Source organism: Pinus tabuliformis, chromosome X (genome assembly GCF_031772625.1).
Source record: "Pinus tabuliformis cultivar Carrire ecotype Pingquan chromosome X, CPIR1, whole genome shotgun sequence".
In the NCBI taxonomy this organism is placed as follows: Eukaryota; Viridiplantae; Streptophyta; class Pinopsida; order Pinales; family Pinaceae; genus Pinus; species Pinus tabuliformis.
Window position 1 is genome coordinate 481302478 of NC_142308.1, and position 19422 is coordinate 481321899.

At 42.6% G+C, this 19422-nt stretch overlaps 1 protein-coding gene across 1 annotated transcript in view; it reads right to left on the minus strand.

Moving 5' to 3' along the window:
• The window catches only part of LOC149140774 (integrator complex subunit), a 232979-nt gene extending 217108 nt beyond the window's left edge, over positions 1 to 15871 (minus strand). The window contains exons 1-2 of the mRNA XM_089447315.1: positions 15642 to 15871; positions 15136 to 15555 (exon numbers count right to left, since the gene is read on the minus strand). Coding sequence (XP_089303441.1) covers positions 15136 to 15555; positions 15642 to 15650 — 429 coding nt within the window. The 5' untranslated portion in view covers positions 15651 to 15871. The remainder of the gene's footprint in view (positions 1 to 15135; positions 15556 to 15641) is intronic.
• Between the last annotated feature and the right edge of the window lie 3551 nt (positions 15872 to 19422).

Here is a 19422-nt window from a genome sequence, read left to right on the forward strand (position 1 = left end):
CGACCGTGTATGCGAAGGCGACTTGAACGGAGATTGTTGGCCGACCAACAAATGAAACGAAATTGCAAGCATTATGAGGGCATTGGCACATGAGGGACGAGTCGGCTTGGACAGCTCGACTCGCCCCACCATTCATATATATACAAAGAAGGCATTGAAGCTTGATGAAACTCATTCGAACACGAATCATTTGCTCTACATCGCAAAGAGAAGCGCGAAGGAGGTGTAGGAGGCCGCAGCAAGGCGCAGTCAAATGCGCCCACTCTTGGGCGACGCTACATGGCATTAGCACGCAGACTTGGGTGTAGGTGAAGGCTTTGGTAGGCAGGTGCCCGGCGTTCGGTGAAGGAGTGCGGGTGGCGATTTGGGTGAGGTCGCCCGCCCGCCGTGCGAAGGCGTGTGCAGTGGAGACTTGGGTGAGGTCGCCGCCGGTTAAAACGAAACAAGGGTGACTCGAGTGACTCGGGTGGGTCGCCCGCCCATTGTGCAAAGTTCAGTTGAGGAGTGCGGTTGGCGGTCCATGTAAGGGCGTGCCCACCCAACTCGGGCAAGGAACTTTGGTCGGCACACGAAGGTGTGACCTTGATATAAAAATTGGCTAAGTATGAAACTTGGTGTTTCCAAGTATACTTGTAAAGCATTGTAACTGTTGTAAAGTTGTATAAAATATTGTATTCGGGCAGACTCATTGTTCAAGGAGTTGCCCCTCCCTTTATACTGTGGAATTGTGTTCTCTTGTATAATTGCTGATGATAATGAATGTGTATGGGTGTTCATTGGTATAAAGGAAACATAATAATTACTTGGTTGAGAAACACAAACTAAGTAGGACAAGTGGTTAGGCGTAGTCCATGAACATAAGTATTGGTGAAAAGAAAGTGTTCGGTGGTGCCGCACCTCGCCAAGTACGGTTGAAAGACTACCGTAGGCCTGGGGGCATGACAGTTGGTATCAAAGCTGGTCCAAGTTTTGCAGGAAACTTGGAGAACTGAATCAAGGAGCTGATTCTACGAAGACCGAAGACTTGAAAGGGAGTTCAAGTTTTGCAGGTGACAAGTGGAATATCAGGGTGATTCAGGTGAATGGTGAAACAGGTTTAGCCGAGGTGAAGCTTAGTGCTTAGACCAAGCTAAACGACAAGGCATGGCAGGTTTGGACAAATGCGAAGGGAAGCTCTTGCTTACCTTATACAGGTTGAAGAGATTGAAAGAAGAAAACCCCCGGATTCGAAAGGAACTTGAAGTCTTGGAAAAGAATGTTGAAGACGAACTTCTTCAACTTGGTTGGACAATGGAGCAGGATGAAGTTGCAGATTGTGCTGACAAGAAAGAGGAAGCTGTGATGTTTAAGGATGTTGTAGATGTGACAACGATGGAGGATGAACTTGAGGTTGATCAAGTCGGACCAGGATCGTGTAGTTTGCAGACATGGATGGATGAGGATACTCACATGGAGGAACCTCATGATAATGATGTAAGTACTATTGATACTTGTGTTTGATACTTGTGTTTCACTTGAGCATTTGGTAGATGAACCGTATGCAGGGAAAGGCAAAGTCAGTTTGCTAACGCAGGGGAGCATCTTACCATGGATGTCTATGATGAGACCTTGTATGGAGAAGCAAGGATTGTTGACTGTTGCAGGACTTGTTGGGGTTGTTTGCGCCTTGTGATAGAAGGTACAAAGGCCCGTGACAAGGGAGGAACATGATGATCGTTGCGGAGGATAGAGTCATGCTTTAGCCACATGAAGAATTGGCTAAGTGCCCGGCATGACTCATGGATAGATTTAGGAAAACACACACTTGAGTTGCTTGGGTGGACTTCTCATGGCCGAGACCAAGAGATAGTCTTGGTGGAACCTTTAGTGGGGGAGCTATGATGAAGGGACTCATGATGATGATATGGTTGGGTGACCGAGTTCACTAGACCGAAGATTGCGGACTTGGATGAGGATTACCGATTGTTGTGATGGGTCTACTTGGTTGGACAACATGGGCAACTTAGTCATGGACATCAGGCTGGAGACATGAAGCATGGCAGTCTTATGCACGGACATGATGCAGGAGCACTTGTAGAGGTGTCACTTATGGGCATCCAATGAGAAGTGCCAAGGCAGGGATGTTATGCAGGTGGATTTGCTGGTGTGACATGGAGATGACTTACTTATGAGCCGATCGAGAGGTTGTGCACTTATGTACAACAAGGCCATGGACTTGGATGGAGTTGTGAGCAGACTATGGAGCACCCCTACTACATGTAGAGCTGAAGCATCTTGCAGAGACCTTTGGGCCGAGACTTGTATGTTCGCTGGGATGTTGGTTGGAGATGACACATGCAGCTCATGATGACATGAGGTTGTGACTTTGGGAGATGGAGTTACAACGATGTTGATGCTTTGGTGGCAACACTTGGGCATGGGTTGAGCCGAGACTTAACCACTTTTGACACATGGGAGCTGATTGATCTATGATCATGGGCAGCACATGGATAGATGAGATAGGTGTATACTTGTTTCTATAGCAGACTTGAGGGATGGCACATACAAATATGATGGAGATTGCTTCATGGACCTGGATGTGGCACATCGAGAGTCGGAATTTTGATGAGATGATCTCTTCACTTGAGGAGATGGATGTTTTACAGATGGATGATGTTGGGATAGATGCGGCTGATTTCATGCAGCACATTGGTACCAAACATCATGAACAGTGTGTTGCAGATGAGATGAGGACTACTTCATGGACCTGAGCATGGCTTACTTATATGGAGATGGATTCTTGGTCGAGTTGAGGATGTGACGGGATGTTCTGAGAAACGACTGATGATGGCATCAGCATGTGCATTCTCATGGTTTGAGCGTGATAGTTGGACTGATCACCCGACTAGTTCAAACATGAGGGAGCTCAATGTGCAGAGATGTGTTAGCATTGAGTTGGAGTATCATGGCAGCAGTTCACACGAGGACGACACATGATAAGGTCGACATGAGAGGTTGCAGGAAGCATGTAGCTTGAGATGGAGGGACCACCCTTCCACAATGGGGAGCAGCATGTGGAGATCGTAACAGGGTGGTTGATGATCATGGATTGAGATGATTTCCGATATATGACATACCGATGGGGTGTATACCTTGGTATGGTGATCTTGGTGACATATGGTTGCCGGGACGAGATATTGTCGAGGACGACAATGATTTTAAGTGGGGAAAGATATAAGGACCTGCGGTCCAAGGCACGACCGCCACACGAAGTGTGAAGACAGCTTGAACCAAATGTGCAAAGTCACAATGAAATAATGCGCGTTAGAGGTTGAGCGAAGGTTGTTTATAACGTGGGAGCGTTTGGACACACCCACGAGCCGACCGTGTATGCGAAGGCGACTTGAACGGAGATTGTTGGCCGACCAACAAACGAAACGAAGTTGCAAGCATTATGAGGGCATTGGCACATGAGGGACGAGTCGGCTTGGGCAGCTCGACTCGCCCCACCATTCATATATATAATGAAGGCGTTGGAGCTTGATGGAACTCATTCGAACACGAATCATTTGCTCTACATCACAAAGAGAAGTGCGAAGGAGGTGTAGGAGGTCGCAGCCCGCTCTTGGGCGACGCTACATGGCATTAGCACGCAGACTTGGGTGTAGGTGAAGGCGCGGGTGGGCAGGTGCCCGGCGTTTGGTGAAGGAGCGCATGTGGCGACTCGGGTGAGGTCGCCCGCCTGCCGTGCGAAAGCATATGCAGTGGAGACTTGGGTGAGGTCTTCGCCGGTTAAAACGAAACAAGGGTGACTCGGGTGACTCGGGTGGGTTGCCCGCCCGTCGTGCAAAGTTCGGTTGAGGAATGCGGTTGGCGGTCCGTGTAAGGGCGTGCTCGCCCAACTCGGGAAAGGAACTTTGGTCGGCACACGAAGGTGTGACCTTGATGTAAAAATTGGCTAAGTATGAAACTTGGTGTTTCCAAGTATACTTGTAAAGCATTGTAACTGTTGTAAAGTTGTATAATATATTGTATTCGGGCAGACTCATTGTTCAGGGAGTTACCCCTCCCTCTATACTGTGCAATTGTGTTCTCTTGTATAATTGCTGATGATAATGAATGTGTATGGGTGTTCATTGGTATAAAGGAAACATAATAATTACTTGGTTGAGAAACACAAACTAAGTAGGACAAGTGGTTAGGCGTAGTCCATGAACATAAGTATTGGTGAAAAGAAAGTGTTCGGTGGTGTCGCACCTCGCCAAGTACAGTTGAAAGACTACCGTAGGCCTGGGGGCGTGACAGAAAGCATGAGAAGCGGAAGAAGAAAGATCTCTCCAAGATCAAGTGCTTCCGCTGTGGGGAGATGGGTCATTATGTGACCCGGTGCGCAAGGAAGAAGAGTAAGGGAGAGTCTTCCGAGACTAAAGCAGTGCCAGCATGGGCAGAGAAGGAAGTTTTGACAGACGATGATTGTGCCATGAGTGCACACGCGCCACTTGAGCGGAAGTAGGAAGACATTGAGCTGTAGTCAAGCAGACTACAGGCGATGAGGGGCAGGATCCTTGAGGTACCCACCCTCTTGGATTAGACCTTGCTACGAGAGCCCTGACGAGGAGTAGCGAGACTCGCTGAGTGGGTAGAGAGGGATGTGGATGGAGCGGTAGAGAGAGCTACAGTGCAGGTGTCCCGAGACAGCGCAGAGCTAGCAGGCTGCAACAGTGCGAGAGGCACAGGAGTGTTGCACCACTGCAGGAAGGCACAAAGAGGTGTGCAACGGTGTCAGATGCAGGGAGTTGTTGCAGCAGCGCAGAGGTCAGAGAGAGGGAGCACTTGTTAGCGGCAGAGGGAGCTTCAGCATCAATGGGTGTTTCTAGCCCAACATGTAGGTCAGTTGGGAGATCAGTTACTTACTTCTCAGTAACTGAGTTGCAGTGCAGCAGTGAGAAGCACAATGCAACATGATGAGAGGAGGTGTAGTGCGGATGCAATGCTGGGAGAAAGGACCAGCAGCAGCACGGATGCAGAGGGAGTTGTCGTACAGATGCAGCAGTGGCAGTGGCAGAGCCATGGGCAACAGCGCATGATGCAATATTGCAGAGGATGATGGGTAGGAACTCCTAGCATTAGCACAAGTACCGATGCCGGATGATCAGAGTTATACTCAGTGAGGAGTATTGCTATAGCACAGTCCTCGCTAAGAGAGAGTGTTGATTTGGGGTAGCATTGGATGTGCTCTAGCCACGAAATTTGGTGGAGAGATTGGGGCACATGAGATCTCCAATACCCAGAAAGGGTTTGGGCAGATTCTAAACAAATCAAGAGATATTAAAATAATTAATATTTTTTAATGGAGTCCCTAAGTTCAGTATTAATGTGTATTAATATGAATCTGTGTTAGAATGGTCCAAAAGACATAGATTAAGCCAGATCTAATCTTAGTTGTTGATTAGGGACTTAATCTCGGCCGTTGAGATGTCAACAGGAAAAGTATAAGAGGAGGCTTGAGGGTCACTTGGAGAACACACCAGATGATTAGTCATTCTATTCTCTAGATCGGGGTTTGCTAAGAGAGATAAAATCAGTGATCGGGAGAGCAGCTGAGGGGCATTAAGTACAGAGAAGGCAGAGATTGTGCCAAGAGAGCAGTGCAGCAGCCAAGGAGGGTGACACAGAGCCAGCAAGGGCTCATGCAGGGCCACGCAAAGGCAGCGAAGTGCTGCGCAGAGCACCAGAGGGGTCAGCACGTGATCCAGATTTAAACAGGAACGCAACAGATTACAAAGATAACCATAAACACAGATATGCAGCGGAAATAATACTTCATTTCATTAATGTAAAATACTGAAATATGCTTACAAACAGTAATGGAAATAAACCAGCAAGGGCGATGATAGCTTATCTCTGAGAAGAGATGTGGCGGCTACATGCCTCTGAACTGTGTTACAATGAGGCTCCAAGGCCTATTTATTGTTGAGAAACAATGAAAAACCCTTCCCATCCCAAAACCTAACCCTAGAAGATGAAACGCCAAATTGTGGGCCCCGTTTGGGTAAATTGGTACATCAATTTCCCGGAGTCGTAACTTTGGCATACAATCTCCGTTTGACGCGTACAATAGCTCGTTAGAAAGATCTATCCGAGCACTACAACTTTGGGAAGGGCAACATTGCTCCATGGACCCATGTTGCCCCCAAATTTCCCAAAAAACGTCGCTTAGGGCCTCAAAACGGCTCCGGAAGTTCAAGACCTGAAAAACTGCTAAAAATAGTAAGTTGTGCTACAACTAAGGAAACTGAAAATGTTGAGAGAAACAATGGTGGGTGTCCAAGTGGGATTGGCAGGGGGCCACCAATATCCACCTGGATCATTCCTCCCCCCTTAGGAAGCAATGGTCCCCATTGCGTTGAGTTCCTCCATGAGATGAGGAAACTTTTGCTGAACTTGGTCCCTGGTGAGCCACTTGCCCTGGTGAAGGAGTTGACCCGCTTTGACAACTCGATACAGTTGGATATTCTGTTGGCGAGTGTGCTTGATCTGTGTGTCCATGATCTTATCAGTTGCAGCTTGTTCCATGCAATCTAGATTTAATTTTGTGGGTGTGAGCTGTTTTGCAATGTCGAATGTGTCTAGTAATGGTGGAAAGTATGGCCGAAGGCGGTCCACATTGAACATTGGGTGCAGGGCAAGGAATGGGGGAATGCTGAGCTCAAATGCTTGTCTCCCACAGCCTTAGTAATGGTGTAAGGACCATATCGAAGTGGTCTCAGCTTCCGATAGGCTCCAGTAAGGTGTTCCTTTTGCAAATGCAACCAGACTTTGTCGCCCACCTGAAACTTGTGTGGCACCCGATGTTGATCATGTCGTTGCTTGTACTTGGCATTTGACTTCTCCAAAATGTCATGTACCTGTTGGCAAATATGTTGGATGTGCTCAATGAAGTTGGTTGCCTTATCTGTTTCGAACTGGACATGAGCCGAATCTATGTGGGTAGCTGCAAATGGCATGGCCACATCAATGGGGCATCGTGGCTGGAATCCCAAGCCCACCTGAAAAGGGTTGTGGCCAGTCGAGCTGTGAAGAGCTCGGTTGTAGCTATGCTGAACATAGGGGAGGCTCTCATCCCATGTGCGTGGATGCTTTGAGTTGTACATGCGCAGAATGTGTACAATCATCCTGTTAACAACCTCTGTCTGGCCATCAGTTTGAGGATGGAAGGCTATGGACTTAGTGAGTTTGGTGTCCAGCATCGACCAGACACTGGACCAAAATGTACTGAGGAACCGACTGTCCCGATCTGAGATGATAGACTGTGGGATCCCAAAGTGCACCCACACTCGTTCAAAGAAGAGTTTAGCAGTGGCTTCTGCTGTGATATTCTTCTTGCAGGCCGCCATAACGGCCATCTTCGAGAACCTGTCGACGACCACAAAAACACAGTCATTTCCATGCTTAGTGGAAGGAAGGCCTAACATGTAATCCATGGAGATGGATTCCCAAGGTTGACTAGGGGTAGGCAGCGAGTTATAGAGGCCTTGCTTCTTGATGGTTGGTTTGGCAATGGCGCAAGCAGTACATGATCTGATGTACTTCCTGACATCCTGTCGAAGATTCGGCCAATAGAAATACTTTTGTAGTACTGCCACCGTTTTCTCGACCCCGAAATGCCCAGCAGCCCGACTGTAGTGTGCTTCCCAAATCATCTTGGCACGCTCACTTGAAGGAACACAAAGGTGACCCAGGTGGCATAACAAGGCATCCTGGAGGTGAAAATCTGGAACATGCCGACCCTCCAAGAGTGTCTGGTATGTGTGGCTGAATTCCGGGTCGCTTTTGTAGAGAAGTGGCCAAGCAGAAGTCTCGTGCCCACAAGAGTTGAGCACGATGGTTAACGCCATGATCGGTGGTCGACTGAGCCAATTTGCAACATTATTGGTGCTGCCCTTCTTATACTTGATATTCAAATGGAACTGTTGCAGGTATGTTGACCACTTTTGATGGTGATCATTCTACAATTTCCCTTGGGTCTGTATGAACTGCAGGGGTCAGTGGTCTGTGTGGATGATTGTTTCCTTCCGCAAAATGTAATGTTTCCATTGCCGGCAGGCCTGCACAATGGAATACATCTCTTTGTCATAAGTGGGATACTTCTGGACTATGTCTGAAAGTGTCTCACTGTGATATGCCACTGGATGCCCGTGTTGAGTAAGGACTGCCCCAATAGCATAATCAGAGGCATCTGTCTCGACCTCAAATGGTTGTTGCAAATCTGGTTACGCAAGCACTGGTGCCGTGCAGAGACAATCTTTCAACTCTGTAAATGCCTTCTGTTGAGATTCAGACCAAAAGAATTTTGCTTTCGCTCGGTGACTTGACTCAAGAGCCAAGTGATATGAGAAAACCCCAACACGAACCTGCAGTAGAAGTTGGCAAGGCCTAGAAAGCTGCGAAGCTCTGTCAGAGTGGTTGGAGATGGCCAATCCTGAATGACTTGGATCTTGGCTGGATCCACATGCACCCCCCGTTCATCAATAATGTATCCCAGATACTGAACCTGGGTCATGCCAAAAGTGCATTTCTCCAAATTGGCACATAGCTTGTGTTGCCGCAGTGTTTAGAGAACCTGTTGGATGCAATGTTCCACCAAGACTCCGGTGCGGGGAGACGCATAGGGGGGACGTGTGGAAGTACCCTCAAATTTTAGGGAAATTTCGGGGGTGCGGGGAGTCGTCGAGGTATATATATATATAAAATTCAAGTTCATATTCATTGTTCACTGTTCAATAATGAAAGCATAAAATATTAAATAGACAATTGAAATTTGAATCATTGATCCATCCTCATCATTCATTTTGATACATACATCATTCATATGACATACTCAAGTGACAAGTCTCATTATTGAATTAATTATTATTCATACATACCATGAGATTCGAAAAACAAAAATAAAAATCAATAATAAAATATTCAAATAATGCTCATGTTGTAATCAGATTTTACACTTGCAGGCTTGCAGCTTGTTGTGTCACTGTTTTAAGTTATTTTGCAAATTTTTTTTGTTTTTCTGCCCAGCAGGAAGAGTTTAAACAAAAAAAATTCATCATGTAAATTAAAATTTACAATGCAAATATAGTAGAATTAAATTTAAATTATTAAAATTTAAAAACAAAAACATAAACAAAAAATAAAAATTAAAGTCAAGTGACTGTGTTTTGAAGCATTTTGAAGTTTTAATTAAAATTTATATTTAAAAACTATTAAAATTTAAAACATTATAATTATAGTTTAAACAAATGATATCAAATTAAAAAATAAACAAAAAAAAATTAAAAATTTTAAAATAAAAATTTTAAAAATTACAGCAGGGCCGCAGGCTGTATGTTCACTGTTACAACATTTTTTTTTTAAACTACAACATTAAAACAGTTCAGATTTCAAGCTTTAATGTCTACCTGGAGGTGGAGCCGCACAGCGTCAGGGACAGAGGGTTGACGGCAAAGGACTCAGGAGGTCCGAGGATGCTGGGCTGCGGCTGAAACTTGAAAGTCGTGGTCAAAATTTTAAACAACAGCGGCTGGAGCAACTGCCAACAGCAAGCCTGCAAGGGGACGCAACACGCTGTCTCGGCTCAGCGTCTCTCAACGGCAATGACTCGGCTCACCGTCCCTCAGCTTAGACTTTTAAGTTTTAGTTATTTAGTTTTAATTTTAGTTTAAAAAAAAAATTAATGGTTTTGATTTTTGAATTTTTGATTTTTAATTTTTAAGTCTTATTAGACAAATTTAAAGGGGGACGCCCAGGCGCACCCTTTTTGGGGAGTCTAGACTCCCACACTGAAGGGGGACACCCAGAAGCACCCTTTTTGGGGAGTCTTGGGGAGTCTAGACTCCCACACTGGGGAAACGCACCCCCTTGCGTCTCCCCGAGACTCCCCAAAAAGGGTGCGTGGGGAAACGCACCCCCAAGAGACTCCCCGTCCCGGGTGCATCCCCGTGGAACACTGGTTGGATGTGGTGGAGGTGCGCTCTTCCCAACTCTGGCTAAAGATCAGGATGTCATCCAAGTATACCACTACAAATGAGTTGGTGAATGGCCGCAAGATGTCATCCATTAGCCTCATGAAGGTTGCAGGAGCATTCGTCAATCCGAAAGGCATAACCAACCATTCGAAAAGGCCCTCCTTGGTTTTGAAGGCAGTCTTCCACACATCAAAGGGTTCGATTGGTACCTGGTGATATCCTGACTTCAGATCGATTTTGCTGAATATTTTTCCCCCTTTAGTTGGTCCAGGAAGTCATCAATCCGCTGTATCGGGTACCTATTACGGATCGTGATCTTGTTCAATGCCCGATAGTAAATACAGAGTCTCCAAGTCCCATCCTTCTTCTGTACCAACACGATCCAGCTCCCACAAGGCGATGAACTCGGACGGATGTGACCTTTCTGCAGCAGCTCCTGAATCTGCCTCTTGATTTCATTGTTCTCCAGAACGGAGTGTCGATAGATTGGTCCATTGGGTAGTGGTGCACCTGGGGTCAGATCGATGGAGTGCTTAACCTAACAGTGCAGAGGAACCCCTGCGGGGGAGGTGAAGATGTCCTCGTACTCCTCCACGACCTTGTCCATTTGTAATTGTCGTGCGGAGGGGCCCTGTCTAGAGGTCATGGCCACCGTCTTCTTCTTTCCTTGAGGGCGTATCATCAGGAAAACAAATTTCCCAGTTTTGGAAATGAGCTTACTGCATTGTTTTGCAGTAACCAAAGAGATGGCGGTAGGCAGTGCTACCTCCAGTATCCTGTACAACTTATTTCCCAATGTAACAATAACAGCACGGGGTCTTGATTCATACACAGCATGTCACTTCCACAAGTAAGGTTGTCCTAATAATACATCACAAACTTCAAGGGGAGCAATGTCACACAATACCTCATCCATGAAGGGCTTGATGTTGTATGGAAGGCGACATTGTTGGCTCACGCGAAGATCCCGTCCTTGGTGAAGCCACCCGATGGTGTACGGTTGTGGATGTGCTGTGGTCGGTAAGCCCAACCGCTTCACTACCTCTGCCGAAATGAGGTTCTTTGGCTCCCGCTATCGACAATGAACTGTAGCAGGGAGCCGTTTACCCACATCTGGGAGTGGAAGAGACGCTCCTCCTCCTCTGGATCTTCAGGTTCCTCCTTCTGTATCTTCGTGGTGGCAACAGTGGCGTTGGGCTCCGTATCGATAATCTGCGTCCCTTTGTCATTCCCCTTGTCGGGTTCTGACTCAGAGTCGGAACATGCATCTGATTCTGAAACCTTTAGCTCAGCCACTAGTGACTGCTTGGCCCAACACTCACTTGTGTTGTGAGTGGAGCTCTTATGGAACTCGCACCATTTTCCTGTGTCCTTTTTCGGCTTCGCGACATTGTTCTTTGCTTGCAACTTTGGCAGGTTGTCTTAGGCTACCCCGCCTTGGCTTTGTCCTTTGTTCTGTGGTTTAGGGGCACCTTTCCCTTGCTTCGGATTCGCAGATCCAAAGTCTCGCTTCTTCTGTTTAAACTTCTGCTCGACCTTGACGGCATATCGGTATGCTGTGTCGAGTGAGGAGATGTTCAGGAATTCTATTTCTTCCTGGATGTACTTGTGCACGCAACCGCGGTATTTGAGTATCAAATGCTGCTCCGAATCCTTGATACCCAACTTTGTGCGAAGTGTATCGAAAAGATTGGTAAACTCCAGCACGTCTTGGTCCCTTCCCTGCCGCAGCGTGGTCCACTTTATGTATTGATCCTCATAGCTTCCGACAGGGTAGTGAGCCGGTATTTTCATCCTTCTGCTCGCAGTAGGTTTCCCACCAGTCCTTGACGTGGGGGGCTGCTTTGAGAAGAGCGAAAATAATCTTTTCCCGACTCAAAAATTCATGAACAGAAAAATAACCCTCTAGCAGATTTAACCATTTATCTACGGCATTTGCATCTATCTGAACCTCGAATATGGGGATTTCAAAATTAACTTGTACCTTAAAGGGCGTGGCATTTCCAGAGTAGCTGCTGGAAGCCGGTGCGTCGCTTTTGGGTAGCCGTTGAAGGATCTGGGCAAAGTTGTCCATCATCGCGTTCCTTTGTCGCTCGAGGGTTTCTTGGAGCAAGATTTTGATAGGATCTCCTGCCCCCTCATCTTTCTTCTCATCCGCCATGGGAGGCCGTCGGGATTTGCGAGGCTGGTCTTGCAAAGGTTCGACCAGTTCAAGCCCTAAACCGACGTCGTTGGGGACATACAAAGAAAAACAGAGACAAAGCAGACCGCTCTGATACCACTCATCCGGATTTAAACAGGAACACAACAAATTACAGAGATAACCATAAACACAGATATGCAGCGGAAATAATACTTCATTTCATTAATGTAAAATACTGAAATATGCTTATAAACAGTAATGGAAATAAACCAGCTAGGGCGATGGTAGCTTATCTCTAAGAAGAGATGTGGTAGCTACATGCCTCTAAATTGTGTTACAATGAAGCTCCAAAGCCTATTTACTGTTGAGAAACAATGAAAAACCCTTCACATCCCAAAACCTAACCCTAGAAGGTGAAATGCCAAATTGTGGGCTCCGTTTGGGTAAATTGGTACATCAATTTCCCGGGGTCGTAACTTTGGCATACGATCTCTGTTTGACGCGTACAATAGCTCGTTAGAAAGACCTATCCGAGCACTACAACTTTGGGAAGGGCAACATCGGTATATGGGCCCATGTTACCCCCAGATTTCCCAAAAAACGTCGTTTAGGGTCTCAAAACGGCTCCAGAAGTTCAGGACCCAAAAAACTACTAAAAATAGTAAGTTGTGCTACAATTAAGGAAACTGAAAATGCTGAGAGAAACAATGGTGGGGGTCAAGTGGACTTGGCAGGTGGCCACCAATATCCACCTGGATCAGCACAGTTGACGCAGAGGCTCCCAGAGCTAACGCAGGGCCTCCTAGGGCTGACGCAAGGCGAGCATGAGACAGAGAGGAACTGACGCAGTCCAGTTTAGGCAAACGCTAAGGTTGCAGAGTAGCTTTGTGCTAAGGAGCTCCCGAAAGGGTTTTCCGGGGTTTCTGCCAGGAGATTTCTCTCAAACTGCGAGGTATAGCTGCTAAGGAAATTCTCTGTTGGGTAGGCCAATTTCGGCGCCCAAATTGTACTCTGATATTGCTTAATAAAAAGACCCTCAGATAGTTGCACCGGTTTTCCCGCATTGGGTTTTTCCGGGGACATTGGTCCAAAAATAATGGTGTCATGTGGTGTGTTTGTTCTTGTTTCTTTTAGTTGTTGATCTATAATATGTTGAGCATGCACTAGTGTTTATTTTTAGTATTTACTTTGTAAATAACTTGTTAAAGAAAAATAACAAGTAGGTAGGAATAAATCAGAAAAAGTGCATGAAGGGTTTCTAACTTTCTAAATTTAAAAACTTCAACAATAAGAACAATTGTTAATGTATCAGATTTATGTTGTTGCAACATGTTGTTTTTCCTTTTTAATCTCTTTCCTCGTACTATTTTTTATCTTTCTTATTTTTTCATTTTTATATCATTGTTGTGGCCCACAGTGTTACAAATATCTTTAATTTCAATTTTCTACCGATTTTTCTAAGTTGCCGACATTTTCAAGTTTGGCTGAATACATATCACCCGATCGCAAAAGGCTTGCTTTCACAAGTTTGTGTCCTTGTGCTCATGTTCACTAGAAGCATCCACTAAAGAAAGAAAAAACACTTAATAATGGAAAATAATATTATTGATTCCATTAGATAAATCGGTATACACATATCACTGTATCAGCCTTAGTATTTTTCCATTTTGGACTAAGTACTACAATAACTCATTTTATCAGCATTTGTCATTCATAATGTTATGGAAGCATGAATATTATTGGTATAATCAATATGTTTCACAGAAACTGTCCAAATATGATCATTGTTTATATTTGTAAGTTATTGGCACTTGGATTTCCTTCATTTACTGTGTATTGCAAATAGCTTAGCCAGTCATTCAGTCATATTTCCTTGTTATCACTTATAAATTCAGTTATATTTCCTTGTTATCACTTATTTTTTGGGTTTTCGGCATTGATACAAGAGTTGCTTTTGCACTTCCATGCTATCAAGATTCAACACGCTGGGTGTACCTTTTAATACCATTGACCTACTTACACTGGCTGTACCATTGACCTACTTTTGTGGTCATTTGAAGGACATTAATAAAATTATCTCATCTTATATTCTTGTGTTAGGCTTTTACATATTTACTTGTCCTAGTAAGTTCTGAACTATTTAATATAGTTTTAGTTGACCCTTGACCTACTTTTGTGGTCATTTGAAGGACATTAATAAAATTATCTTATCTTATATTCTTGTGTTAGGTTTTTACATATTTACTTGTCCTAGTGAGTTCTGAACTATTTAATATAGTTTTAGTTGACCCTGTCCCCCCCGTCCAAGAAAATTGGGGGTACCTTCAAGGTGTCCTTCAAACTCGTCCCCCCATGCCTGAAATTGGAAGCAACGTAGAAGCCTACTTAGACCTAGGAATCTCCACGATCGGTATGGGTGTTGCACTTGGCAAAGTAGTCCATTTATCGCAGACCATCTGCAATAAAACATTAAAGGCCTATTTAAAGTTTTAATTTCCATTTTGCCGATTTGTTATTGGAATAAAAGATTTTACGTAATATCTCTAAGTTCTCTTACACTATGGATATCCTACAGCCTTCAATTCCTCCTAAACCCTATGCTAACCCTTCCTGGCTTCCCTGACTGCTTTTTGACACTTGCTTAAAGTTGAGAGCAACAGTATAATCTGTGGTCATCGTCACAGATTGCCCTCCCCAACTCCCCACGAAAAAAATGATAACTGCTTGCAAATGGGATTTAGGGACTGACTAAACCATGCACTTTCGTGTACAATTATCATAGAACATAATTTACAGCGACCAAGGAAGTAAGCATCAAGCATCATATCAACGAGGACGATGAATCGGGTGATGGAAGGACCCAAACACGAATGCATTAAAATTCTTGAATTTCACTAATACTTACAATTTTGCCTAACTACACAACAAGGAACCCTCGTGACCATAACAAGTGTACTTCGACACAAGAACCAGGACACTGGTAAAGCATACCTTAGCGGAGAAGCACTTGTTGCGAGTAAGAAAGGGCAAGCCAAGCATGCCAGCGGGACTCGAAACCAAGACCACATCAATTAACGAAAGATCCCACATGTGCAGGTCTGCAGTTTTGTACCAAGGCTCTGCATCTATTAGCACCGAACCTTCACAATATTTAAATAGGCAGCCTGAATCCCTTAAATTCCCCACTCCCTCTGTCTTGCGCTGCTTTCGTGGCTGAGATGCATCGTGAAAGGAACAATTTTGCGGGGAAAATGGAACAGAGGGCAGCTTCCCACGAACAGACCAGCTGACGGGCAGAAAGAGCTCTAAGGATGACAAGTCAAGCGGGCATTCCAGCAGAATTCGAACCCCGCACATTTGAAGCAAATGGCAGGCGGGGAAATGATAACCTTTTCCGGTATTGAGACAAGTCTGCAGCATGCAATCGAGGAAAACTTAATTGGATGGATTTAACAGGATAGAGATTTGCAATTAAAATTTTGGATTACCAGACTTACCAGCTTCATCTTCCACGTGATGACTTGATTTGGGTGCACTGCATTAGCCTCCCCGAAGCAGTATGAAAAAATCCGGTCCTCAGGATCCTCGACCAGTTTCACAGCTTGAACGTGACATTGGTAGAGTTGTATAGAAAGATTTTATAAATTGCGTAAGTTTTGTCAAGCATCGGAAACAATTTATAAAAACACTTTCTGAAAAAAGTAGCAAGGGATAGTCGTTAAAAGTGGTTGATACATAGCGCCACACTTTTCCATCGTGAGGTGAAACGAAATTTCAAAAATGGTTACAATGTTACATTGATTTATAATGGGTAAGGATTGATTTTGTGTATCCAAGCTTTTAGTTTTGAGGTTTTTAAAAAGTTAATATAGGTTTTTAAAAGTTAGTGAGTTTTTTAAATAAATGGTAATTTGGTTTTTGAAAGTTAAAGAGATTTTTCAATGAATGGTAATTTGTAAGGTTGGTGTGAAACTAAATGTGTTATTGTATCAGTTTAGAATCATTTAATTATGGATTTATCATGTGTTGAGAGGAATTAAATTTCGGGATATGTAAATTTTTCTTCAAATTATTAATCTAACAATATTAATATTGTTGAATTGAGACTTCTGTGATCCATAATAGTTATAAGTAGAACTTCGGTGTAAATCACATATAGAAAGACCTTTGTCGACGCATTTCGAATCAACCAATGTGGTTCATCGTCAGGACAAGTTGAAGAAACAGATCCAGCTTTGCATGTTAAAGCTGGATCTGTTTCTTCAACTTGTCCTGACGATGAACCACACTGGTTGGTTCGAAACGCGTCGACAAAGGTCTTTCTATATGTGATTTACGCCAAAGTTCTACTTATAAATATTAATATTAATATTAAATATAATAATATTATTATTATATTTAATGATGTTCTTTTACTTTGTATGCTAATAAAAATTATATTAAAACTACATTAAATTAATATTTTCAAATATTACAACTTTGCCGTGAAAATATTTTTGTCTTTAAAAATTTTAATATATCCATAGGATATGGTTTTTCCTTTTAAAGATTCATTTTACAATTATTTAATTAAAAGAAATATTAAAAGATTTTAGAGTAGGATTTTCAATTTTTTGTGTTGAATTGTATTGCAGTTTTGTTATCTATATGGTTATTTTCATTTTTGTTTTGGGCCAACATTAATTTTTTTTATTTTTTTTATTACTTTATTGGGGACATGACATACTTTCACATCCCCTCATACTCGATTATAGAATGCACCTCTCGGTGCAATTAGCATACCTTTAAAGCAAGGGAAAGGAATAGGAATAGTGGAGAAAATACATGTTAGATATGTTGTAAAAGAAAAGTAGAGTGTTCTTTTTGGAAGTGTGATGTGGGTTATGATATTCGAATAACATTTTCAAGTCCAATTATGTTTTATAAACATTTTGAAATACAAATATTTCATAGATGTACCTTATATCTATGGTTCTTATCTTATCTTAATTAATTTTTCCAATTTTGTGCTTATTTTTATCTTTAGTTATTTGTAAATTAGAGTAAGAGAAACTACAAGAAAACCAATATGTTATGAATAACCCCTTCATATGCAACTTGCAACCTTATAATAGAGTCTTTGAAGCCAATGATTAACTACAAGTAGTATGTATACATTTATGTCAAACAAGGCATCAATCCATTTGCAAAAAGACTAGGTAGCTTGCATATGGCCATGATGTTCAAAAATACATGTTGGGAAATCCATAGAAGTTATAGTTCTTTGTTTTTCTTTGCAATCTTTCTATGTCTCATTTCTTTATCAAGTTTATGTTTGACTCATTTTTTATCAGATTTATCATTTTGTTTGTTTATTATGTCAGTTTTATAGTAGTGATTAGGACAAATGCTTTAAAGGTGATAATGTAGTTTTCTCATTTATCTCTTATTTTGTTGTTCCAATATTGCTTTAAGGAAGATTGTATAGTGAAAGGAGTGCATTAAGTACAGGGCACTAAAGAAACAAAATTAAATTATGGAAAGTTAAATATGAATTTTTTATTTTCACAGCCATTTCAAAATCATATTTCTATAAGAAAAGTAATTGCACCAACAACCTACTCCTCCTTGCTAAATGGTTAAACTATTCAAAACTTAAATTTAGTATGTTGCATTTACTATTCTAACAAAAGTACCATGACAATGGTAGCTCAATTCTCATATATGTGAAGCGCATGTATTAAAAATTTTCCCTTTTATATTCCTAAATTTGGCTAAACCTAATTTTATTAATTTTATGTTCATCAATTTTCTATTTTAAAGCTTTGAATCCACTAAGCATTGTGATGTTGTGTATTTGGCCATGCTAATTGGTTGTTGTGGCCATAAAAAGATATTAACACATGATGTGCAAGACATTGGAAGAGAAAGATCTAAACGAACAAACTTGATTTTTTTACCTTTGATCAAGGATCTAATGCAGGAGTAACCATCATCAAAGGCCTTTGTCATACAATTTGAACAAGTTTTGGACTTTTTGCTTTATATCAACAAATTTTTGAGATATGGAAAAAAAAACCCTACATGTTGTAGCATTACAAGAAAATAAAGGACATGTCCCTTTGCAAATCTCTCTCTCAAACACTTCAACTAATTTTTCATTAATGTCAAACAATCTATGTGCCTAGTCATTTGAAAACAAACCATCCACATTTAATTTGCTTCATTTTTAAAAATTTATTCAAACTTGCCACCTCAAGTTGGTCCCTTGAAACATGTACCCTCCTAATGTTCCCCACTGGAGTGTTCCTCTAGTTATAATGATTTTACAAATAAAAATTAGATTCTCTCAAGTGCACAAAGCACCTCTCATCTTACCATAAAATTAATAACCATGCCATATCTTGTCTCTAAAATTCATGGTAGGGTTTGAAAATAATTGTTGAACCTAATAACACGAAAGTTGTATCATAATAATAAAAATATAAATAACAGCTAAAGCAAGGTCTCTTTTATTAGAAGGTGATGACATACTTTTGAATCCAATTCTGTCTCTAATCTATTATCTTATAAATTTGATATTCAAAAATATTTAAAAAAACATATAATCATTATTAACTTTCAAATAATTACTCTACTTTACATTGTATATAGCATCCAAAACTAAAAACTACACAAATAACAATTCACTAAAACATATAAGATAATAGAACATATGAAATATTGCAGAAATATAAACACAGAAAACGCACAAAACAAGAGAGACACAGATATACGTGGATCACCCAGTTTGGGCTACGTCCACCCCGAACAGCCAGTCCTTCCTTTCTATTATCCAGCAAAATGAAGAGACACAACCTACAGCAAATCCGCTGTAATATCCTTTGTTTTCTCTCACAGTCTCACCTCTCTATTTCTCGCTCACAAAATACACATCTATATCTCAGCCTCAAATACAATGCCCTCATACAAAGAGAGGGGGTTGCCTTCTAGGGCAAAAAACCCTAAGCTAAACATAAGTTCTACCGTCAGATCGTCCGCCTAATGAACGGCCCAGATTGACTAGAAATTACTATACTTTTACAAGGCAATTTTACATTTATTTTTGGCTTCGGGGGCGCTGCCCCCGAGCCCCCGCCGGGGGACCGCTGGCCCCCGGACCCCCCAGCTGGGGGGGATCGGCCCCCCCAGACCCCCGCAGGGGGACAAGTCCCCCCCGCGTGGAGGGGTGTACAAACTTCCTGGGGTATACATCCGACTGAAACAAAGACCTCTGAACAATCATGCTCCGCACACAAC